Source organism: Schistocerca serialis, chromosome 5 (genome assembly GCF_023864345.2).
Source record: "Schistocerca serialis cubense isolate TAMUIC-IGC-003099 chromosome 5, iqSchSeri2.2, whole genome shotgun sequence".
NCBI lineage: Eukaryota > Metazoa > Arthropoda > Insecta > Orthoptera > Acrididae > Schistocerca > Schistocerca serialis.
In genome coordinates this window covers 557,856,800-557,882,598 of record NC_064642.1, presented here as the reverse complement: position 1 = coordinate 557,882,598, position 25,799 = coordinate 557,856,800, and the positions used below count along the sequence as shown (strand labels likewise).

At 45.1% G+C, this 25,799-nt stretch overlaps 1 protein-coding gene across 1 annotated transcript in view; it reads left to right on the top strand.

Moving 5' to 3' along the window:
- LOC126482076 (uncharacterized) overlaps positions 1–25,799 on the top strand; it is a 100,141-nt gene that overhangs the window by 40,762 nt on the left and 33,580 nt on the right. The window contains exon 2 of the mRNA XM_050106052.1: positions 13,187–13,477. Coding sequence (XP_049962009.1) covers positions 13,187–13,477 — 291 coding nt within the window. The remainder of the gene's footprint in view (positions 1–13,186; positions 13,478–25,799) is intronic.

Here is a 25,799-nt window from a genome sequence, read left to right as displayed (position 1 = left end):
GGAAGCAGTAGCTTAACGGGACTGAGACGGGGCTCCCTAGCTCCCATGTTACTCAATCTATACACTGGGAAGGTTATATGAGAAACAAAGGCGAAAACTCGAAATGGAATTAAAATTCCGGGAGAAGAAATAAAAATTTTGGAATCTGATGATGATACTGCAGTTTCAAGAGAGACGACAAAGAACTGTGGACATTGACTGAGAGCGGAATGTATAGTGTCTTGGGAAGTGGTTGTATGGTGAACACCAACAAAAGTGAAACAAGCTAATGGAATGTAGTCGAATTAAATCATTGTGATACTGATGGAATTAGACTATGAAATAAGACAGTAAAAGTAGTAGACCAGTTATGATATCTGGGTAACAAAACAAATGACGATGGGCGAAGTAGAGAGGATATAAAATGCAAAGTGGCAATAGCAAGCAAAGAGAAATTTGTTTTCGTCCAATATAAATTTAAATTTTAAAAAGCCTTGTCAGAAGATATTTGTCTGGAGTGCAACACTGTATGGTAGGATAAAAATTGAGGATGAGCAGTACAGACAAGAAGAATAGCTTTTGAAATTGATGTATGTTAATGCCAAACATATGATGGTTAAATATACTAACTAATGAAGAGGTACTGGATCAAATTCAGGAATAAACATTGCAGAACTTGAGTAAATGAAGGGGTCAATTGAAAAGACACAACCTAGGCATCAAGAACCGTCAACTTTATAGTGGGAGGAAGTTTGTGAGGTAAACACTGTGATGTAAGACTGAAGCTAGACTACAGTAAGCAGGTTCAAATGGATATAGACTGCAGTAGTTATGCAGAAATAGAGAATCTTACACAGGATAGACTAGCATGTAGAGTTGCAACAACGGAGTTCCTCCAAGGTCCTTAGTTATTCGTTGGATATATTCCAATCTCTGTTTTTTACCAAAATTTTTACCCTCTACAGCTTCGTCTAGTAGAATGGAAGTTATTTCCTGATATCTACACACACTGCAAGCCTCGCTTGCTTTAATAGTCAGTATATGTCAGAGTGATGATAAATATTATTATCTTTACGTAAAGAAAAGTATTATCTTCTCAATAACCTTAAAATCGTGAGCAATTTTTGTATCTGAAATTAATGAATTTATTCATGGCACTTTTGTTGCGTATGCCTGCAGTCACTTTCAAAACTCAAATTAACAATCAAATTAATTAATTTAATAAGACTGAACCTTAAGTTGCTGGTGTACCCATGTACCACCAAAATAAAATAAAAACAGTGACTAGTTGAGGGAGTATGAATGAGAACAGTGGCGTACCTAAATTTATAAAATAATAAGTTTTATTAACCCATTTATAACTACAATAAGCTGATAAATCTTACACAAAAAATAACACAAATCAGAAACGGGATAGTGTTTGATTGGCAAAGCATGCTTTAGGGTGGAAGCTATACAAATTCTCCTCTGATTAATCGCTTTTGCAAAGCAATCTGACTTTGTTTACACGAATCTACTGTGAGGCCGAACTCTGCTCAAATGGAATCAATTACGACCAAGTATACCACAAACTATGGTTAACCTGAGGACAGGGAGCTTTGAATATCATTTAACGCCCATACTCTGGTGCAGCAGTATTCCACCCTTTCACCTTGATTCAGGTTGCAGCAGCAAAACACGGCACGCTGGGGGCGAGAAGCAGCGCTCTGCGACAGCTGTAATGTTCTGACGCGTCCACGAAAATTTGCAAACTACTCGGTCTGGAGTTCTGTTTACCAGAACGCAGAAAACTTCGCCGTCAGCGTCCTGAAATCCTGGCAGATTTCAGTGTGAGGTGCACCCGTTCGCTGATCTGACCAAACCAATTTCACTCACGGGCACTACGATGCATGCTGGAATTGTCAAACGTGAGATGGCCGGCTCAGGAGAATAAGACCGCCCTCGTGACACACGACGTGTTTGAGATAAGATAATAAACAGTTCCACTATCGGGGCAGATGGAAACCGCCACTGGCACTTTGCCCACAATAAGATACAGACCACAAGTGTCACCCACTAGGGAAAGACCTGAAGTTCTCCACCAGTGGAGCACCAGAAGGCGAAGAAGGCAAAGAATAACAGCCACTTTCCACCACCAAGCCTCAGCACAGGAGCCGAATTAGCGAAAACTAACCCCCCCCCCCCCTTTGCACAAACCAATAGAAACATCTTCCACTCATTAAATCTCACCTCTTGACTGTTCTGTTGGCCCAGTTGCCAATTCAGACACAACATTGGGGTACCCACGCTGGGGGATGAAGCCTCCACTCTCCCATATCCCGATAGGAGCCAAGGGCCAATCTGCGACTCTAAGTCTGTCTTGTCTTAGACTAGGGAAGCGTTGTTCTCACGATAAGCATGGCCATGTTTGGGCGGACCACAGTCTTTCATTTACAGGTTTACAGAGGGATGGAATCATTCCAGCTCGACCATTTCCAATTCCTTAAAGAAGGCTGCCAAGCTTCCCAGACAATCGAGCCCATGAAATATGTATGTTTTTTGCCACTCGCTAAGAGAACCTGGCTATTTCCTGGCATCAGGGGAGTTACAGTGTTGCCTCCACTAAATACATGCACTAGCTGCTCTCCATTTGAAGGCCCAGCTTACAGCAGTCTCTCCTACATGGTTTCCTCCACCCACTTTCCACCAACTGGCACTTTTGCGATGGACTGCTACTTGGCCTAGGTAAAATGTTTTGCGAACCAGCGTCCTCCTGTCCAAACCCAAGTGGAAGGAGGAGATTAGCCGAGCGGTCTGAGGCGCTGCAGTCATGGCCCTCGGGCATGGGTGTGTGTGTTAATCCTTAGGATAATTTAGGCTAAGTAGTGTGTACGCTTAGGGACTGATGACCTTAGCAGTTAAGTCCCACAAGATTTCACACACATTTTTTGAGGAGAGTGCCACGACCAGAAGTCCATCTGCAGGTACAATCCACTTGAGTGCTGCTTTCCAGAATGACTCTCACAGCCTGGTCGCTGCGTTCAGAATTTATGATCCCCAATCCATCTCTCTCTGCCTGTTCTCCATCGCTTCCTCTATGGTCCCTCATGTACAACTTCTTTACAGGCTACACAAGCAGTTATAAGAACATTCTGCCCACAATTTCCTTGTACAAAAAGGTCATAAACCAAACACACCAAATACAGCACTGGGGAACACCGAGATAATGAGCTAAAATATGAATATTAATTTGACTGACAATGTTGTTAAAGTGAGAGAGTGGCCTGCCACCTCTCAACATCTTCTACCACTCTGTTGCTTCTTCTTGTTACCGGTTTCCATTTAGTCTTTTCCTCAACGATTCTGCAGAGACCCTCTTCGAATATTATCAGTGCAGTTACTTTTTCAACATCCCTCTACAGCAGCACATCTTTTCCAGTTTTCCCACAGTGCACTATTCTTTTCCATACCATACTGTGCTCCACACGTACATTCTGAGAAATGTATTCCTCAAACTAGGAGCCTGCATTCGGTACTAGTTGACTTCTTTCAGAGAGGAATTTCCTCGTTGCCCATGCTAATGTATCAGTCCGTCCAAATAGTTTCGAGAGTGGATTGGAAGAAACAGAGAAACGTTATGATGGTTTTAATGCTTCAGGTGTTCTACATAGTGTGCCCTCACTTGAGTACAACGCACAGAACGCTAATACAACCATGTGAAACTGTCAGAAAAGTCCTTCTTTGTGATACCGCTAACTCACGCAGCACATCAGGTTGAAAGTTGGTTATGTCGTCAAAATGTCGATCCTTCATGAGAATTTCTGCAGATTGTCATTTTTATGGTAGGTCTGTGTTGTCGACACCGAGTCTCATCACGCATGATGATTTTTTCAAGAAGAGAACTGTCCCCATTTTGCATTTCAATTGGAAGTCAAGTACTTCGCACCCGCCTTTCTTCTACTTTATTTATTCAATCGAGCGGACACAGATAGTTAGGGTACTTTCATTAGATTAGGAAGGAACTATGGTCAACGAAACTATTAATGAGAGTTGACAGTGGCTGTAATACTGAAAGCAATGATAGCTAGGTGCATGATGTTATTAGAGCTGGTGGTACTGAGAACTTTGTTTTGTCAGACAGCCACAGCTGTGCCAGAGGAGGTTTTATTGGTGCTAGCTCAGAGAACGTGGTGCGTCGGGAGAGCAGGTATCGATAGAGCAAAATTCCTGCCTCGGGCATGGATGCGTGTGATGTCCTTAGGTTAGTTAGGTTTAAGTAATTCTAAGTTCTAGGGGACTTATGACCACAGCAGTTGAGTCCCATAGTGCTCAGAGCCACTTGAACCATTTTTTTTTGACAGAGCAAAAGGAGACTCTGGCCAGTGTTTTGCATAACAAACCGAGGCGGGGGGCACGGCCTAAGCCACAGGGGGTCCACAGACCATAGGAAGTGCAAACCCAGATCAGGCCACAGTGTATTGTCCCAGAGGCCAGAGGAAGACTGCTTTCCCGAGTTGCGATAATCCAAGGCACTGAAGCACATTCCGCTGTTTCTGCAGCGTCCTCACGTTGTTTCCCGGGAACCTTCTTGTTACATCGCTGTCAGTTAGGCCTGTGAAAACATTTCGCTGAGCAACTGAAATGGGGTGGCACCGCAGGACGGACACCTGATACTATGTCCCCAGTAGAACTGTTGCGTATTTTCGAAGCCACTTAGGCACATAAGCCGCGCCGTTTCGCATGTGCACAAAAGTAACAGAGTGTTGATTGGAACGCCGACTGTGAAGTCAGAAAACGTAACAGTGTGCGCCAGTTCGATGCTTCAAGATGTGTTACGGGTAGAGGAACAGTTTTTTTTTTCGGTCTTATGCGGAGAGGATGTACGACAAACGGGCTGATTTCAGATTGGCTGAGTTGAGTGCTACCACTTTTCAGCTGGCGGGTTTTAGCTTTTTTGGCATGTATTCCACGTGGAGTGTCTCGCAGACTTGCTGAATTGTGAGGAAGTGGCTGCCTTGGAGCAGAGATGTCGATTCTGTCTTGTATCGTGGAGGAGATAAGTCGATTTGAGCTTGGGGGTGTGGAGTCTGGGCGAGAAGGTGGATCCGAACAAAAGGAGGAGAGAGGTCCACCGCTCAACCCGATGCAGAGGCACGCTGGCCTCCACATTCGAAATTTTTACATCCGCATAGTGAGCATTTTGCAGCAGTGTCACAAGGAACCTTTAGAGTGAATTTCACTCATTGCACCGTGTCCTCACAGCAGCAGCAGCAGCAGTCGCTGTCTGATTTCAAGGTATTGTGGTAGTTTCTTCCAGTCAACAGTTGTCACTGTTAACCGTACTAATCACAGCCAGATCATTTTTAAAGTCAGAATTAGGATCAATCTGCCACCCTCTGTTCAACCTCCTTCAACTGTACGCCAGTACACCTAATTTTATGAACTCGTGCATAAATATGGTGTGTTACATTGAGCTATGTTCCGTGTCATTCATGTCTTTGGAAATAAATCTGACATCGAATTCTAATTGTTATTCAGGCAGTCAAGATTCCTTGCTCACTTTCATTAAACTTACACATCTCTGTGGGGAGTAATAAATGGCTCTGAGCACTATGGGACTCAACATCTGAGGTCATTAGTCCCCTAGAACTTAGAACTACTTAAACCTAACTAACCTAAGGACATCGCACACATCCATGCCCGAGGCAGGATTCGAGCCTGCGACCGTACCAGCTACGCAGTTTCGGACTGAAGTGTCTAGAACCGCACGGCCATCGCGGCCGGCTGGGGAGTAATAGAAGTAGTTTTGGAATAAAATCAATTATCTAATCTTTAGTTTCACTAGGCAGGACCAAATATCTTCTCAATTGGCATTTAATTTCTGTGGAGTATAAATTTTACAATAATATAACTGAAGGATGTTTTTTTTCTAATACGTATTCAGATGCAGATGTTCATCAGAGGTACGCACCACATACCTGTCCTCCAAACCAGGCTTTTTTTCACAGTCAAGTTGTGGCAGGCGCATACTAATCGTTTCTTTTTTTTTGGGGGGGGGGGGGGGGAGTAAAGGAGTGCAGGACAAGCTTTGCACACATATTTTTCCTCCTCAATTCATTCTGGAGATTATCTGGAACTCTTGATTTTGTGGTGTTGTTCCAGTGCGCTTTATGACACAAGCTATTGGCACAGTGTGGCTGCACATCCACTAGTTAACACTATCTGCTCACAACTGACTGGCAGATACACATCTGTTGTTTGCAGATGGCAGTTGAAGCTGGCACTGTAGTTACTCCATTTATATCACTTATTCACAATGAATAAAATCAGTCTAGAAACTTTTTGGACATGCAGTATAAGGGACCAGTCACAAGTTCGTCTGTGCTTTCAGGAGACGACTGCGAAAACTGCAAGAAAGAGAGAAAAATGACACATCAGTGGATAGGGCACCTCTCCAAGTTTCGATTCGTAACACATGTGGAGTAGACCGAGCGCTTCTAGGCGCTTCAGTCCGGAACCGCGAGACCGCTACGGTCACAGGTTCGAATCCTGTCTCGGGCATGGAAGTGTGTGATGTTCTTAGGTTGGTTAGGTTTAAGTAGTTCTACGTTCTAGGGGACTGATGACCTCAGATATTATGTCCCATAGTGCTCAGAGCCATTTTTGAACATGTGGAGTAGCTGCATTGTGTGGCAGGCATGTCAGAACGATGTAGACAAATCACCTGCCCCATCAAATCCACGCCTGCAAGTACGCTACCCAATAAACAGATTTACAAATAGGGGTGTTGCAACTTTCTGGGCATTTCATATGAGTGGTTTCAGATACGTACTGAAGCTAACAGTGTCCATATTGAGCACCTGTTGTGATCTTCAATCTAAAGACTGCTTCGATGCAGCTCTCCACGGTATAGCACGCGCAGTATAAGATGGCCATGCGCAGTGACAGTTTTCGTCCAGATCGCTGGATGAGTTCATTCGTTTGTTTAGAATGGGAGGCCAACATTATCTGCCAACTTTCGACCCGTCGGCGATGACAGAATCGAGGCGCACGACCTGCAATCTTTCTCAAACGATTTTACGGATACTATTCGTTAAAAAGTATTTCATTTGTTCTTTACTTGTTGCTTTACATTTCAGGATCACTATAATGTACCCATAATTTTGTTGATGGTCATAGTTATTGTGATACTTAGGTGGAAGTAAGACACTGCGCGAAAGTCGAAAAAGTTTGCAATGAAAAATAGGGGTCACTATGATTTTGCGTTTGGTGCATATTACATACTATGTTGGTTTGTATGAAATGTAGCTAAAATATTGAATTTTTCTTTAGACATGGTGGAGGTCTTTGTCACCAATCTCGAGAAAATGTATCTGAAGTAGCGCACTCATTTGCGATCGCGCCGCGCCAGCAATAGTGCTAGAGTGAAAGACCCACAGTGTTCCTCACATTTCATAAACGATTTGAGGAATCGAAATGAGATTTTTGGAAACGATAGCAAAATGGTTCAAATGGCTCTGAGCACTATGGGACTCAACATCTTGGGTCATAAGTCCCCTAGATCTTAGAACTATTTAAACCTAACTAACCTAAGGACATCACACACACCCATGCCCGAGGCAGGATTCGAACCTGCGACCGTAGCGGTCCCGCGGTTCCGGACTGCAGCGCCAGAACCGCTAGACCACCGCGGCCGGCAAACGATAGCAAGCAAAGAGAAGATTATTTTTCCGTATGGTTATCATGCAAAACCTCATTATCTACTGTGTTATTCCACTAACTACAGACTTTTTCAATGAAAGAAATGTAATTTTTAAGGGCGATCAATAGCTGGTGAAACGAGAAATACTACGGGTTTTGGAACAACAGAAGTGAATACATTGCACGTTTATTTTGCACCGAGGATTTGCATTTTCATAAGATACTGACCTTACTTCTCATCATTTCCGCACTTAATAACTTTAATAAACCACTGTTTCAGAATTCTCTTACAGCTGCATCTGCAAAACATCTCAGTGAGGTGAAACGTTGTAAGCTCCGTTGTGTTTTGGCAAAAGAGACAAATTTTAATATGGCAACAAGGGAAATGTTAAGGTTTTACTCAAAATTCACCTCTCGTGACACTTTTCTGAAAGTTACAAATTGTGGCGTCCAGCCAACTCGTCTCCTGTAGGGTGCCTAATGGATGCTGCTTTCCCGGATAGTTATACAACAACTCACGCCAATCACATTAATCGTTTTTATAACAATAAAGTAAATATGCACTACTTATTTTTGGGTCGCTAACAAATGGCGACATGCAAATAATCAAAGTCTTTCGCTAGTTACAATGTCCATGGAAGTTATTCACAGTCGCTTATAAGTCACTGCTATAGTTAATATCACTGCTCTTCTAGGGCTCTCTGCTGGTGCCTCTGCTAGTTACCACGTTCTATTGTCCGCCCGAGGCTGGCAGGACCGACGCTTATATTCTCTTCATGTAGAGGCCTCTCCTGTCCTCGTGACGTCCTAGTCAGTGTGCTATTGGCTGACGCCGTACCACAGCCCTCCCTGCCCTTGCGTTCTTCATGTTCGTGGCGGCGCTTGTCATTAGGCCAGAACATAAAGAGCGAGGCGAAAGTAAATCGCTGCATTTTCGGTGGAATTAGTTGTAGATACTAACCAAAGCAGAGGTGAAAGGTCTTTTTGAATGGTCACCATACAAGTTCGGGCGTAGAGGGGTCCCGCTCAATATTTACAAAAAAATGAGTGTATGATTCGGTTTTGAACAGCACTTACCATTCAGCACTCACCATTCCGCTATAGCACCTGCCTGCAACCCCCACCATTACCGCTCTCCCCACACGTGCCCTGCCATCTGCGCATCTACCAGTTACAGTATTCTGTGCTGACTGTACTGTATCTTGTGGAAGTCTCTTCATCTCCAAATAAATACTACATCTTTCTCAATCTGCTTGCTGTATCCATCTCTTGTTCTCCCTCTAAGATTTTTACCCCCCATCCCCCCCTTCACTTCCCTCCAATACTAAACTGGTGATCCCTTGATGTTTCAGAATGGGTGCTATCAACTGATCCCTTCTCCTAGTCAGGTTGTGACACAAATTTCTTTTCTCCCAATTCACTACTCCCCATTAGTTAGGTGACCTATGCATCTAATCATCAGCATTCTCCTGCAGAACCACATTCAAAAGCTTCTATTCTCTTCGTGTCGAAACTGTTCATCGTCCATGTTTCCATACATGGCTACACTCTATGCATATTGTTATAGAAAAGACTTACTAACACTTAAATCTATATTCGATGTTAACAAAGCTTACCAATCTACATTTTACGTCTTCTCTATTTCGGCAGTCATCAATTATTTAGTTACTCAAAGTGTGTCTCGTTTCCTAATTTAATTTCCTCAGCATCACCTGATTTAATTCGACTAAATTTCATTATCCTTGTTTTTCTTTTGTTGATGTTCATCTTATATCCTCCTTTCAAGACACTGTCCATTCCGTTTACCTGCTCTTCAAAGTCCTTCGCTGTCTCTGAAAGCATTACAATATCAGTGGGAACCTCAAAGTTTTTATTTGTTCTCCCTGAACTCTGATTCCTACTCCTAATTTTTCACCGAGCGGGGTGGCGCAGTGGTTAGACACTGGACTCGCATTCGGGAGGACGACGGTTCAATCCCGCGTCCGGCCATCCTGATTTAGGTTTTCCGTGATTTCCCTAAATCACTCCAGGCAAATGCCGGGATGGTTCCTTTGAAAGGGCACGGCCGACTTCCTTCCCAATCCTTTCCTAATCCGATGAGACCGATGACCACGCTGTCTGGTCTCCTTCCCCAAACCAACCAACCAACCTAATTTTTCTTTGGTTTCCTTTACTACCCGCTCAGTGTACAAATGATGAAATGAGCGTATGGCATCGTTGGCCGGGAGGCACCATCTGGGGACTTCGGCCGCCAAGTGCAAGTCTTCTTTCAGCACTGAATACGATCGGGGATAGGCTACAAACCTGTCTCACTCCCTTCTCAACCACTGCTTCCCTTTCATGCCCCTCGACTTGTACAACTGCTGTCTGTTTTCTGTACAAGTTGTAGATAGCATTTTGCTCGCTGTGTTTTACCCCTGTGACCCTCAGAATTTCAAAGTGTGTTCCAGAGCCTGTTACGTTAGTTAAACACGTGGAGATATGCATTGTTCGCCGGTAGAGTCTATTTTCTGTATGTCTTGTAATTTTTGTGCAGTTGTCTTTGTAAACGCGGAGGTATTTACGAATATCTGCTCTTCCTATATCCCCTTTGGTTCGTCTGTCATGGGTACTCTTGATAGCATGGTAGCAAAATTCCGTCCCTTCATCTACTTAGTGGTTCTCAGTATTGATGTTATCGGCGATCTAATTTCTGCTACTCCTCGTGTGGCTAGCGATAATGAACACTGAAGTGACAAAAGTTATGGGATGTCTCCTAATATTGTGTCGGGCTCCTTTTGTATGGCGTAGTGCAGCAACTCGACGTCATATAGACTCAACAAGTCTTTGGAAAATAAAATGCAGATATTAAACTTTGCAAAGGTCCCGAGTTCGAGTCGCGGTCCGGCACACAGTTTTAATCTGCCAGGAAGTTTCGTATCAGCGCACACTCCGCTCCAGAGTGAAAATTTCATTCTGGGAACATCCCCCAGACGGTGGCTAAGCCATGTCTGCGCGATATCCTTTCTTCCAGGAGTGCTAGTTCTGCAAGGTTCGCAGGAGAGCTTGAAAGGTGGCTACACTGAGTCACAGCGCCAAAGATTATTAATCCGCCGCCTCCACTGGCGCAGTAGTAGTTCAGAGGATGTCGAGGGCAGTCGTTGTTCTGTTGGGCGAGAGAGTAGACGATCTGAGTGTTGACTGAAAAGTTTTACTGTTCGGTTGGTGTAATGTATAGATTGAAGAAGATGCAATTGTCAGAATATATTTGAGAAAGGAGATGGGCTTTTGATTTATGATGCTGGTGTAATGGAATATTTTCGTCAATATATGATGAGGTAAAAAGGTATTACAGTTTTCTTTAATAATAATCCCTCTTGCTCACAGGTACAGTCAGCAAAGCATCTGGCTCGTGTTCATTTATTAGACTTGTAATTCTGGTTTCCATGTGCAATTATAGTATTTCTGGTTTTTCAATTAGCTCATTGTAAATGGTGTTTAAAATATTTTGTCGTATTGAGAAAGAACCGAGCCAGATACATGTACGTTGAGTCACACTACCACACACAGAACAGTTACACTCGTGCTTTGTTGTTTCGTAGCTTTTATAGTTGCAGGGGACTTAATTAATCAATTGTGTAAATGGAAATTCCTTGTCATTCTTTATTTTAATTTTATGCAGTCAGATTGCGTGCTAACAATAGTCAGGGCCAACCGGTTACGAGACTTCGTAACCGGTCACACAGCTAGTAAAATCATTGGATTTATTCATTAATATTAGTCTTTTCTTTTTGATTAATCCCCCATGCAAACTTCTGTGAAGTTGGGAAAGTAGGAGACGAGGTACTGACGGAAGTAGAGCTGTGATGAGGGGGCCGTGAGTCGTGCTTGGGTAGCTCAGTTGGTAGAGCACTTGCCCGCGAAAAGCAAAGGTCCCGAGTTAGAGTCTCGGTCCGGCACACAGTTTTAATTTGCCAGAAAGTTTCATATCAGCTCACACTCCGCTGCATAGTGAAAATTTCATTCTGAAAATGCAGAAATGTTGAACCATTCTGCCTCTATAACAGTCCACAATGGCGAAAGTGTTGCCAGTGCACGATTTTGTGCATGTACTGACCTCTCGATTATGCCCCTTGAATGTTCGATGCGATTAATGTCGGGCGACATGGGTGGCCAAATCATTCACTCGAATTGTCCAGAAAGTTCTTCAAACCAATCGTGAACAATCGTGGCTTAGTAACACGGGGCATCGTTGCTTGGGGACATGAAGTCAATGAAGGCTGCGAATGGTTTTCATGTAGGCGAGCATGGCCGTTTCCAGTCAATGATCGGTTCAGGTGGACCATAAGACCCTGTCCATTCCTTGTAAACACAGCCCACACGCCGGCCGCAATGGCCGAGCGGTTCTAGGCGCTTGAGTTTGGAACCGCTTGACTGCTACGGTCGCAGGTTCGAATCCTGCCTCGGGCATTGATGTGTGTGATGTCCTTAGGTTAGTTAGGTTTAAGTAGTTCTAAGTTCTGGGGGACTGATGACCTCAGATGTTAAGTCCCATAGTGCTCAGAGCCATTTGAACCATTTTGAACAGCCCACACCACTATGGAAGCAACCACCAGCTTGCACAGTGCCTCGTTGACAACTTGGGTCAGTAGCTTCGTGGGGTCTGCTCCCCACTCGAACCCTATCATAAGCTTTTATCGAGCGAAGTTGGGACTCATCCGACCAGGCGGTGATTTTCCAGTCGTCGAGAATCCAACCGATATGGTCACGAGCCCAGGAAAAGCGCTGCAGGCCATGTCGTACTGTTAGCAAAGGCACTCGCATCGGTCGTCTACTGCCATACCCCAATAATACCAGATTTCACCGCCCCGTCCTAGCGGATGCGTTCATCGTACGCCCCATATTGATTTCTGTGGTTATTTCACGCAGTGTTGCTTGTCTATTAGCACTGACAACTCTACGTAAGCGCTCTTGGTCTCGGTCGTTAAGTGAAGACCGTCGGTCACTGCGTTGTCCGTAGTGAGCAATAATAACTGGAATTTGGTATTCTCGGCACACTCTTGATACTGTGGATGTTGGAATATTGAATCCCCTAAGAATTTCCGAAATGTAATGTCCCATGTTCATTCCGCGTTCAAGGTGTGTTAATTCCCGTCATGCGACCATGATCACGTGCGAAACCTTTTCCAGTAAACCATCCGAGTACAAATGACAGTTTCCCCAATGCACTGTCCTTGTATGCCTTATGTACGCGATACTGCCGCCATCTGTATATGTGCATATCTCTACCCCGTGACTTTTGACATCTCAGTGTGTGTCCTCCTTGCTTCGCCCGTGATGAGTAATTTTGCTACCAAGTTAGGAGAATTCCTTCCCTTCGTCCATTTCGTGGCCCCCATATTGATGTTAAGTTTGTCGGCGATCTGATTCCAGCCACTCCTTATGTGGGTAGCGACAGTACAAATCACGGCGAACAAGCGAGACGTTTCGAGATGTGTGGCCTTGCTGAGCGGCCGGAAGGCTCTGGAAGGTGCACCGCTGCGCGCAGCTGTCGGCGACGGCAGGCGGGATCAATAGCCGCTCCCGCCCGCTGACGTCACGGGCACAACCTGTGGAGGGTGCGTGGGCGGCCCATTCACTCCGGGACCCCGCTGTGGAGCTGCCGCGGCGCCGCTGGATGCAGGTGAATGGCGGACGCCCACGCCTCACGGCCGCGACCGCGGCGGCGCCGGGCGCGCTTCCGGAGTACCCTAGGTTATTGCGGCCGGGCGCGCACCTGCCGCAACCTGATACAGCTAGAGCCGCGCTGTTTGCAAACAGCATCGCGTTCACTACCAAGGTCGCACGGAACAAGTTTTGCAACGCGGTCTCACTACCCTCCCACTCTTTTCCTAAAAGACAGCCCTTACTGTCTTCTTTGTGCAAGTTAAGTTTCGTGAAGTCTTCCTGCTTTTCATTGTTGCGTCTTTGTTTTAATTCTCAATAGTTATATGAGTCATGAGGTTGTGACAAGTTCTTTTAAAAGTTTTTGAGTCGTGAGGTTGTGACACGTTGTTTTAAAACTTTTTGAGTCTTGAGGTTGTGACTCAATGTTTTATAACTTAACTCACTGTCGAAGCACGTCAGGCCTGTGTCTGTGGCTCTGGTTTCCCTGCCTAGTAATTAGCCTATTTCCAGCCTGCCGTGACATCTCGTAGAAGCGTCGGGAAGCTAATTTTATATGGTCCCTAATCAAGGGATGCCCGATTCCTTGTGCAAGGCATTAGCAGGGTAATCTCGCGGAGAGCGCAAGGCCAGTCGCCTTGGAGCCGACGAATGTGGCAAATGGCTGTTTCCCCCACGCTGTAGACTTCTAGTCTAGCACTGGTCGGATCAGTGCTAGATATAGCATACCGCCACAGTACGGCGGAAGTGTAGTTTTTGGATTGAGTGAGGGGTTAAGCGCCTTTAAGCGGGCGTAGGCTTTCCCCTGAACCTCACGTACATGCGGCTTCCACGTGCGGTGCCTATCGAGAATTACCTCGAGGTGTTTAGCTATGCGAGACCAAGGGATGGGGCCTCCCAGATCGCAGCGGCTGAGGGTCCATGGGCACTCTACGTCGCGTGATTACGACGGCTTGACTCTTCGCTCACTAGTCTCACTTTTTTTAAGGTTACGTCCCTCCGATGGGTAATAGCCTGCTTACGTCCCTCCGATGGGTAATAGGCTGCTTCCGCTATATTTCAAATTTGACGTCCATCTTCAAAGGCTGTGGAGATCATCTAATCATGACAATAGAATCTCCTTGGCTGAGTCGTCTGCTTCAAGATCTGACGCACTTCTAATTCTGAATGTTTCCTCCAAGTAACTGAAACAGTTTCTCCTCGTCTGCCGTCCTTTGTCTTTTACGTGAATTGGAGACAAATCCATCCTGAACATCAGGGTCGTTTGCCTCATTACTGTGACAGTTGCTTCCAACTCTGCTGGTTTAATGACAGTTACAGGTGACCGAAAATTTAGCGTATGAAAACAAAAATATTTCTTTTTTGATTCTGCAGGAGAACCATTCTTTGAGACGTACCTCTGGTTGAATTCTCTTGTATAAAAATCGCGAATGTTCTTCTATTACTTCTGTAACCGTGTGGCTTGCAATAAAACAAGAGTCAAGTTCCTTACTGGATGGCTGACATTTACAGAGCCGCATTATCGCTTTAAATATGGTATTTCGACGATACGCAAAATCGTGCGACACACTTCTCAGTAAATATGGGATCACCTACGAATCACGTGCATGACACCTGCCCCGGAAGGAGGCTGGAGTAATATATCAGTAAAGCTGAAAATGCATGCTTATTTTCCGAATTGCCTTGGTGCAAGTGCAGGAAGCATGTAAGAATTGTTAAATGTGAACACAGTGGCTCTTGATACCACAATTACAAATATTTTCTTGAACAGTGTTAATAGTAGCCAGCCCTCCCTATCAGATGGCCATGTGCGGGAGGGCCAAATGTGGCTGAATCGCAGCTACCAGTCGCGGGAAACGCCTAGTGCAAAGTAGGTCGCTCCGTCAAATCGCCAGTCTGTAAAGGCGTAATGGTAACAACCTGCTATATGAAGAATGCGACTCTGCCGCGCGGGAAAGTCGCGCGACCGAATCGCCAGCATTGGAAAGCGTGACCCTGAGATTTGCAAAAGATTGTAACATAGCATAGGCCAGTTCACTCTACGTGATACGGATGTATTCCTGTCTGCTAAAGCTTCCGTAAGTCCCAAGTCAGGAGGCATGGGGTAAATGGTGCCTGAAAAAGTTTACCATACCGAGTCGTGGCGGCTCTAATCTTGGCGGCATGGAATTCCACTGGCAACGCTAACTGATTAAATTGCCGATATCGATTCGATCGTGCGTCGCAAGCTAAGATCTTTGGTGAAGGTGTGTGGTGGTTGATTTGATGGGGCCTGGAGAGGCAAGTTGGTTGTGGGGAACGTGGCTTGAAAGTTGTGGCTTCTGGGGTACTTCCGCTGTGTGGCGCGGGTTTCGAGAAGTGGCGTTAAGGTTAAATTGGCTGGGGGCAAGGCTGGCCGACTCGCTTAAGAATTGCTAGCGGCGGGCGGCGCGAAGACAGAAGGACGTCGCATGCAACCTGGTCGGCAAATTCCTTGCTTACCCTGCAAACTTATGGTTTGCGGCATCTCGACGAACGTCTGTATGGGTTGGAGGCAACAACGCCCTGGCTGGAATCCTGCAAGTCACGGCTCTTTCACACCTGTGTGGAGTTAACAGTTGTTTCCTTATTTTGGGTACTTGATATTGCCGGCCGCAGTGGCCGAGCGGTTCTAGGCGCTTCAGTCTGGAACCGCGTGACCGCTACGGTCGCAGGTTCGAATCCTGATTCGGGCATGGATGTGTGTGATGTCCTTAGGTTAGTTAGGTTTAAGTAGTTCTAAGTTCTAGGGGACTGATGACCTCAGCTGATAAGTCCCATAGTACTCAGAGCCATTTGAACCAACTTGATATTGTTAGGCCGTGTCTGTATTACACTATTGGCCATTCTAATTGCTACACCACGAAGATGACGTGCTACAGACGCGAAATTTAACCGACCGGAAGAAGATGCTGTGATACGCAAATGATTAGCTTTTCAGAGCATTCACACAAGGTTGGCGCCGGTGGCAACACCTACAACGTGGTGACATGAGGAAAGTTTCCAACCGAATTCTCATACACAAACAGCAGTTGACCGGCGTTGCCTGGTGAAACGTTGTTGTGATGCCTCCTGTAAGGACGAGAAATGCGTACCATCACGTTTCCGACTTTGATAAAGGGCGGATTGTAGCCTATCGCGATTGTGGTTTATCGTATCGCGACATTGCTGCTCACGTTGGGTTGGTAGAGATCCAATGACTGTTAGTAGAATATGGAATCGGTGGGTTCAGGAGGGTAATAAGGAACGCCGTGCTGGATCCCAACGGCCTCGTATCACTAGCAGTCGAAATGACAGGCATCTTATACGCATGGCTGTAACGGATCGTGCAGCCACGTCTCGATCCCTGAGTCAACAGATGGGGACGTTTGCAAGACAACAACCATCTGCACGAATAGTTCGACGACGTTTGCAGCATCATGGACTATCAGCTCGGAACCATGGCTGCTGTTACCCTTGACGCTGCATCACAGACAGGAGCGCCTGCGATGGTGTACTCAACGACGAACCTGGGTGCACGAATGGCAGAACGCCATTCTTTCGGATGAATCCAGGTTCTGTTTACAGCATCATGATGGTCGCATCCGTGTTTGGCGACATCGCGGTATCGTGGTGAACGCACATTGCAAGCGTGTATTCGTCATCGCCATATTGGCGTATCACCAGGCGTGATGGTATGGGGTGCCATTGGTTACACGTCTCAGTCACCTATTGTTCGCATTGACGGCACTTTGAACAGGAGATGTTACATTTCAGATGTGTTACGACCCGTGGCTCTACCCTTCATTCGATCCCTGCGAAACCCTACATTTCAGCCGGATAATGCACGACCGCATGTTGCAGGTCCTGTACGGGCCTTTCTGGATACATAAAATGTTCGACTGCTGCCCTGGCCAGAACATTCTCCAGATCTCTCACCAATTGAAAACGTCTGGTCAATGGTGGCCGAGCAACTGGCTCATCACAATACGCCAGTCACTACTCTTGATGAACTGTGGTATCGTCTTGAAGCTGCATGGGCAGCTGTATCTGTACACGCCAACCAAGCTCTGTTTGACTAAATGCCCATGTGTATCAAGGCCGTTATTACGACCAGAGGTGGTTGTTCTGGGTACTGATTTCTCAGGATCTATGCACCCACATTACGTGAAATGTATTAACATGTCAGTGCTAGTATAATATATTTGTCCAATGAATACCCGTTTATCATCTGCATTTCTTGTTGGTGTAGCAATTTTAATGGCCAGTAGTGTAATTGAACCTTATATTTTAACGCGCCTAAGAGTGTTTGAGCACGTGATCATTGGTAATTGTTATTAATTGCAAAAAAATGGCTCTGAGCGCTATGGGACTTAACTTCTGAGGTCATCAAATGGTTCAAATGGCTCTGAGCACTATGGGACTCAACTGCTGAGGTCATTAGTCCCCTAAAACTTAGAACTAGTTAAACCTAAGTAACCTAAGGACATCACAAACAGCCATGCCCGAGGCAGGATTCGAACCTGCGACCGTAGCGGCCTTGCGGTTCCAGACTGCAGCGCCTTTAACCGCACGGCCACTTCGGCCGGCTGAGGTCATCAGTCCCCTAGAACTTAGAACTACTTAAACCTAAATAACCTGAGGACGCCACACACATCAATGCCCGAGGCAGGATTCGAACCTCCGACAGTGGCAGTCGCGCGGTTCCGGACTGGAGCGCCTAGAACCGCTCGGCCACCACGACCGGCTATTAATTGCAGTTTGTGTTCTAAGCCATAAGGCATGCAAGTGTAAGAGTATTCCCTGTGATAGGTTGCGTGAAGGGAAAAAACCGTAACATGATCTGTGCGGGAGGCAAAGTGGTACAGTGTATGTTTGTGTTACTGCATCAGCAGGCGCTGATACGATCACTTGTGAATAGTCGTAATTTTAAGGAGCATTAAATTTAACCTATACTGGTACCCACTTTGCCACTAATTTATATTTTTTACTCTCTGGCCATTCTTGTGTGAAGCTTTATTTGCGCAGATTGCTGTTCCCTCTCCATGTGCGTTGGCAGGCTAGCTTTGGCGGCAAACGACGCGTTCCTGTTTCCGGGGCCCGGAGCAGAGGCGTGTTTGCTTTTTACCGCGGCGGCACTTCCTTAGAGCACGGCGTCTGGGTTGACAGTCTGCCGCCCCTACCAGCCGCTTCGTGGAGGCTCAAGTTAAATTGATCGTTTCATGCGTGCCATGGCGAGTGTCGCTGTTTAAGCGGGAGTCAGTAGTTAGATCTGTTTGGTGAATTTAAAGAGCTCAGGAGGTTAAGGTGTGTTTGCCAAGCCTGAAGTTCTTCCTCATTATACCGGGTGATCAAAAAGTCAGTATAAATTTGAAAACTTAATAAACCACGGAATAATGTAGATAGAGAGGTAAAAATTGACACACATGCTTGGAATGGCAAGGGGATTTTAGAACCAAAAATAAACAAAGTTCACTAAATATCCGACAGATGGTGCTGGACAGCAAAACGTTAGTGACTGTGCATGACAATCGTGTATAAAGGAACTGTAATGAGAGAATCAGATGCGCCTGCAGTCACGGCATGTTGACGTTATCTGAAAAGGCGCTTTTAGTAAGGCTGTATTATCAGAATGGGGAATGTGCTAGTTCATCGTTACTATCCTATTGCCATAGGAAGGGGATTCGAACGGGTAAAGGTCCGTTGACAAATGCAGCTGTGGCGAGAATGATTTCGAAGTTCGAAGCCACGGGTTGTTTAGACGATAGACCCCGTAGTGGCCGACCGAACACAAGGCGTAATGCTGCTGAGACAATTCAGGAAGAGATGGAGACTGTAGCGGGTTCGTCTATGCACGGGGAAGTCAGCGCTCGTGCAGTCGCACGTCGCACCGGCATTCCGTACACTACAGTTTGGTTGGCACTTAGGCGTACCCTCCGATGCTATCCGTCCAAAATCCATCGGCATCATGAACTGTTACCTGGCGATTTAGTGAAGCGGAGGGCATTTGTGGGCGTTTCAAAAGATGGCGGAAGATGACGATTGGTTGATTAACGTGTTGTGGACCGACGAAGCTCATTTCACGCTCCGAGGGTCTGTCAACGCCCACAACTGCTGAATTTGGGCTACTGAAAATTCTAGAACTGTCGTGGAAACTCCATTGCACAACTAGAAAGTCACGGTATGGGTTGGATTTACCACATCTACCGTTATCGGGCCTTTTTTCTTCGAGGAAATGCGTGATTCTGGTTTTGTAACTGCTACCGTGACGGGTGAGAGGTACGCCGATATGTTACAGAATCGCATCATCCCCAGCCTGGCTAATAAACACCTGCTGGAACGTACGATGTTTATGCAGGATGGCGCTCCACCCCATATTGCTAGACGCGTGAAAGATCTCTTGCGCGCGTCGTTTGGTGATGATTGTGTGCTCAGCCGCCACTTTCGTCATGCTTGGCCTCCCAGATCCCCAGACCTCAGTCCGTGTGATTATTGACTTTGGGGTTACCTGAAGTCACAAGTGTATCGTGATCGACCGACATCCCTAGGGATGCTGAAAGACAACATCCGACGCCAATGCCTCACCATAACTCCGGACATGCTTTACAGTGCTGTTCACAACATTATTCCTCAACCACAGCTATTGTTGAGGAATGATGGTGGACATACTTAGAATTTCCTGTAAAGAACATCATCTTTGCTTTGTCTTACTTTGTTATGCTAATTATTGCTATTCTGATCACATGGAGCGCCATCTGTCGGATATATTTTGAACTTCTGTATTTTTTTGGTTTTAATAAAACCCTATGTCATTCCAAGCATGTGCGTCAATGTGTACCTCTCTATCTACATTATAGCGTGATTTATTCAGTTTTCAAATTTATAGTGACTTTTTGATCACCCAGTGCTTCTGTAACTATTCGTATAAAGCAGGCACTGTTATTACTACTTCTCAGCGCGTTAAGTTTGTGGCTTGTTACTTATAAATATAAACTGCCATACCTTATCTTGGCCGGCCAGTGTGGCCGAGCGGTTCTAGGCGCTGCAGTGTGGAACCGCGCGACCGCTACGGTCGCAGGTTCGAATCCTGCCTCGGGCATGGATGTGTGTGATGTCCTTAGTTAGGTTTAAGTAGTTCTAAGTTCTAGGAGACTGATGACCTCAGAAGTTAAGTCCGATAGTGCTCAGAGCCTTTTGAACCATTTGAATCTTATCTTGATCCACAGTCATTAGCTACTACACTTGCTGTGAAATTTGGCTGCTGTGATACATGTCTGATGTAGCTCTCAGCTTACTTTGAATTTTTGGCAATTGTATAGTTATTAAAGGTTGTATCAAAGTTTCTACTGGTGTATTTCAAATTTATCTTGAATTTTGGGCAATTGTATGTTTATTAAAGGTTGTTGTTAATGTTTGGATGAAATATACGGGTGGGCATTTTTGTTTAAATTTTATACCCTCACAGTTGGTCTGTTTGAGGGACTGTGTATTTTAGTGCTCAAGGGATTTTATTATTATGGGTTACGCTTTGCTAAGTGGCTTTCCAACAGCTACAATCAGTGGCGTGTCTTGTGATCATTCCCGTATTTGAATGAATGCTGTCCAAATGTGTAACGTTTACCTAAGCTTGGAATTTGTTAGTACTTTTAACAGTTGTTATTGTAATTCATCTGGTTGATAAAATTGCTTGTTGAACTGCTTGCAGCCGAGCCCAGTTGGTGTGACTTTTCTTGTTTTTGGGAACTTTGTACTTTCGATTTTCATGTCCTGCTCTTAATCATGCAATTGTTAAAGCTGTTTTTTTTAATGATTTGGGCCATTTCAATTTTTGGTGCGAATTCTGATTCTCTTAATAAGTTTTTAAGTTGTAATGTTAATTTTGTTGTTAAGTAGTTGGTTGGTTGGTTGGTTGGTTTGGGGAAGGAGACCAGACAGCGTGGTCATCGGTCTCATCGGATTAGGGAAGGACGGGGAAGGAAGTCGGCCGTGCCCTTTCAGAGGAACCATCCCGACATTTGCCTGGAGTGATTTAGGAAAATCACGGAAAACCTAAATCAGGACGGCCGGACGCGGGATTGAACCGTCGTCCTTCCGAATGCGAGTCCAGTGTGTGTTAAGTAGTAAAGTGTATTACATGAACCAACAAATTACAAATATGTGAGTCCTCATTCCATGTTTTTCCATTAAAGTTGTCCCAAACCTAGTTGTGAGGTATTACATACACGGTGACTTCTGAAAGGTTTGCGCTAGGACGTTAAAACTGCGCGGTTGGCTGGAGGCACGATGCGAATTAGTATGCGCTGTATGGTTTGGTTTAGCGATGAAGCCCACTTTCATTTGGATGGGTTCGCCAATAAGCAAAACTGGCGCATTTGGGTGACTGAGAACACCCATTTCGCAATCGAGAAGTCTGTTCACCCATTCCTTAATGGCACGTTGACTACCAAACGGTACATGAAGGCTTTGGAAAATGATTTCTTCCCCATTATCCAAAGTGACCCTGATTGCGACAAGATGTGGTTCTTGCAAGACGGAGCTCGACTCCATCGATGCGGAAGAGTACTTCATGTCTCGGAGGAGAACTGCATTCTGTCTCTTGGGTACCCGGAGACCACTGGCATGGGCCTCTATTGACCGCTATATTCTCCGGATCTGAACACAAGCGATTCCATTATGTGGGGCCAAGGTGTACAGCAATAACCCTAAAACAACTGCTGAGCTGAAAACAGCGATTCACGAGGTCATCGACAGCATCGAAGTTCCGACACTTCAACGGGCCATGCAGAATTTCGCCATTCGTCTGCGCCACATAATCGCCAATGATGGCAGGCATATCGAACGTGTCATAACCTAAATCCGAATATCTGTATCAACGATTACATGTTGAACAAAGTGTGTGCACGCCGTAGTTTGAGACTAGTCTATGGTTTTTTTTCCAAATGCTTCAATAATTGTTACGCTGTACCTAGAAACCTGTAGTTTCATATTAACGGAATCTTCCGTCAGTTCTTGGTAGAACAACATTATAATAAATGAAAAGCACCAGTTTGCTTTTGTTCTACTATATTACTTTTTTTGTAAACCGGTTTTCAGCTTACAGTACCATCTTCAGTCATTTACTGATTATTATCACAAAAGAAGTTAAATGTTAGCAGACAACATTGGAAGAGAAGTAACACATCTAGACTGATGTAGAAACATACAGTAAGTAACATCTTTCCAATGAAAAAGTAAAAACTGAACTGTACATGAATAACAATGGAGTAGACAGGAAAACCTTTAGCACAAAATAGGAATAGCATGCCTACATAACAGTTTCTATTAATAAACAAAACTAATAAAATAAAATAAAATAAAATTAGTACTAGACAAGGCTTCATCAGGAGGTATGAAACATGGAGAGTGATACACAAACCAATTAAAAAAAGAGACAGTTACCAATGTAAATACAGAATACATAAGGCAATTAAGCAATATCAATAAGATAAATAGAAATAAATAAGTGCAGGAAAATAGAGGTGCTTGTGGGAACCTACAGTCTAAGAGTGTGGTGGTACTGCATTTTAACATTAACATTATAACCAAAGCAGTGGTTGTGTAACAGTTTTCATTAAATAAATGAGCAAAGTCAAATATGAACAGTATTTGAGACAACTACAAGGGGTGTTAAACATGGACAGTAATACAAGTACCAGTTAAAAGAAAGCCTTAACTATTGAAACTACAGTCTACGTGGAATACAAAGACAACTTAAACAAAACAAAACAACTTAATGAATACAGGAAAATGGGAATATGTAGGAAGAGAGTGTGTGGGAAGTAATGAACAACAAAGATGGTTATATGAAGTTTAGGAGAGGGGAAGTGTTGAGCTGTGTCTGGTCATTTAGGATGAGATCTGGACTGTGAGCAAGATGTTTGTTAATTTCCAGGGCTTCCAGCAGGTTGAGTTTATGGCCTTTGTTTGCTAAGTGAAGTACATGGGACACTGGCTGGTAATTGTGACCCTCACTCAGTACATGCTCAGCAAATGCAGAGTCTGAATTCTGCAACCTCCAGCTGCATTCATGTTCAGCCAGCCTAGTTGATATGTCTCTGCCTGACTGACCAATGTAAAATTTGTCATAATCAGAACAGGTGATTTTGTATACGCCACTGTTGGCTAATAACTGTATCTTGTCTTTGCTATTAAAAACACACTGGGCTGTCGTGTTCCTGACATAGTAGGAAACCATATACTTGCAGGATTTCAGTGCTTTGGCTACAATCTGTGATACCTGACCTAGAAATGGTAGTGTACACCATTTCTTACAGACAGTGGATGGGGAAGCAGGTGGGGCATAGAGGAGGTGTATAATTTTTCTTTTTTGTTTCCTGTGCAAGATGTGGTCAATAAGAACTGGATTGTAACCATTGTCTGGGGCAATGAATTTTATTGTATCCAACTGTGCTTTAAAATAGATATGAGACGGTGTACCATTGAGTGGAAAGCTGCATGTTTGTGAGCTATGGGGTGTTGTGAGCAAGAAGGTATTACTGTGTCTGTAGTTGTTGTTTTTCTGTTAATTTTTAAACAATGATTGTGTGTGTACTGATGTCAACGGTGAGATCTAAGAAGTTTATGGATTTGTAGCCCGTAGTTACAGGTAGTGGTTGGTTGGAGAGTAAGGCAAATGCCCTTGGCAGTAACTTCATGACCAATGAAGGTGATGCTAGTGCGGCGAAGTTGAGTTTTATCATGATTAATTACGACACCATTATAAGCGAGGACATATGCACGTTTATTACTATAAGAGGAAAAGATAAGGATGTCGCCCACATATGCATAACAGAATGGCAGCAGGAAAAGTAAGGAATCTATAAAGCGTTGCCAGGTTTGGGCGGCATTTCAGTCCATAAGGCATGAAACGATTTTAAAAAAGCCAGATGTTATAACGATGGCCGTTTTGGGGATGTCATCAGCATAAATAGATATTTCATGGTAAGCCTTGCGGCAGTATTTGAGGCTAAACACATGCATGCCATGCAACTGTTGAATGAAATCTTGGATGTGTGGAATGAGATAATTGTCAATTGTCGTGCACATTTCAGTTTACTGTAGTCTTCACATAACCAGAAGGTACCGCCTTTTTTAGGTACCAAGTGGACAGGTGAAACCAGTTACTGGAGGAGGAGCAGACTATACCTGCATTTAACAATTCCTGCACAGTGGCCTTACCGGGGCTCAGTTTGTTAGCTGTCAGGCACTTTGCCTTCTGATGGTTTGGAGGGCCTTCAGTGGTCATTAACCTATGACAGGTATCATTTGACATAGCCACGAGGCATGAAGAGAGGAAGGAGGTGTCGCACACTACAAGAAGATTCATTGACCTACCGAGTCTGCACAACGGCGTGAGTGTGTCGTCGGCTAAAGATGCAGTGGGTGGTGTCGCAATGGGAAGAGCATTGACAACATGTCAGTTTGTTCGAAGCATCCATGACTAGCTGAAAGTGTGTTTGGTGTTGGTGCGAAGGGAGTCGATGTGACGACGTTGGAGTATGAGCTCAACAAGGGAGTTGGCCAGTTGATCTCAGATGATGGATGATAGAGCATGTCACAGTCAAACATGGGGGCTGTAGCCAGCTGAGCAAAGGAACCTGGTATGCATGTGCCAGAAGTACAACGCAATAGTGCAGCAGACTCGATGTCTGGCAAGAGGCCAAAGTGCTTAAGGAAGTCAGTTCGAGGACTGGACTCTCGATGTCCGCCACGTGGAAGGTCCATAGAAACTGAAGATCAGGGGTGAGCTGAAGCTGTAGCACGGCTGCACCATGGACTCTGATGTCTGAATTATTAGCTGCACTAAGTCTACCAGGTGAGGGTAGGATGCTCGATAGGGCCAACGCTGGCGGAATAACGCATACATCTGCACCGGTGCCAATCAGGAAGCACATGTTGGTTGAACTGTCTTGCACGTAGGGGCGTCCAGATGCAATATGATTGTTGTGTGATGATTGTATGATGACCTGGAGAAGAAGCACGGACGTGACGCCTACTGTGACCCACGCGGCAAGATTTCCTTCAACAAAGGGGTCGGTAATTACTAGCAGCATGGAACCAACACAGCAGGTAGGCAGGATGGGGAAGTTCCGACTCCCGCCGCCGTGCTGGGAGCCGTCGAGAGTAGATGAGAAGTAGGAGGCAGGAAGTCCAGGTAGTGCCGCTGGTCTGCCGTTGGGTGGCTTCATTGTTCCGTTGTGTGATTCGCAAGATCTCACGCGACCTACTCCGGGCAGGGAGGAGAAGGGTTAACCACTTCCGAAGCAGAATTGCCAATGTAGGAAGCAGAATCCGCTCTTGCAGAACTGACAAGCTGATACTGTCACATGACTTGATGCACATGATTAGCGTGTTGAAATTTCCATTCCCGTGCTTCTGCAGACAAAGATAAGAGCTGTAGCTGGATGTTGTATGGAGCTTGACGATCCAAATATCCCACAAGGCAGTGTCTAGCAGGACGT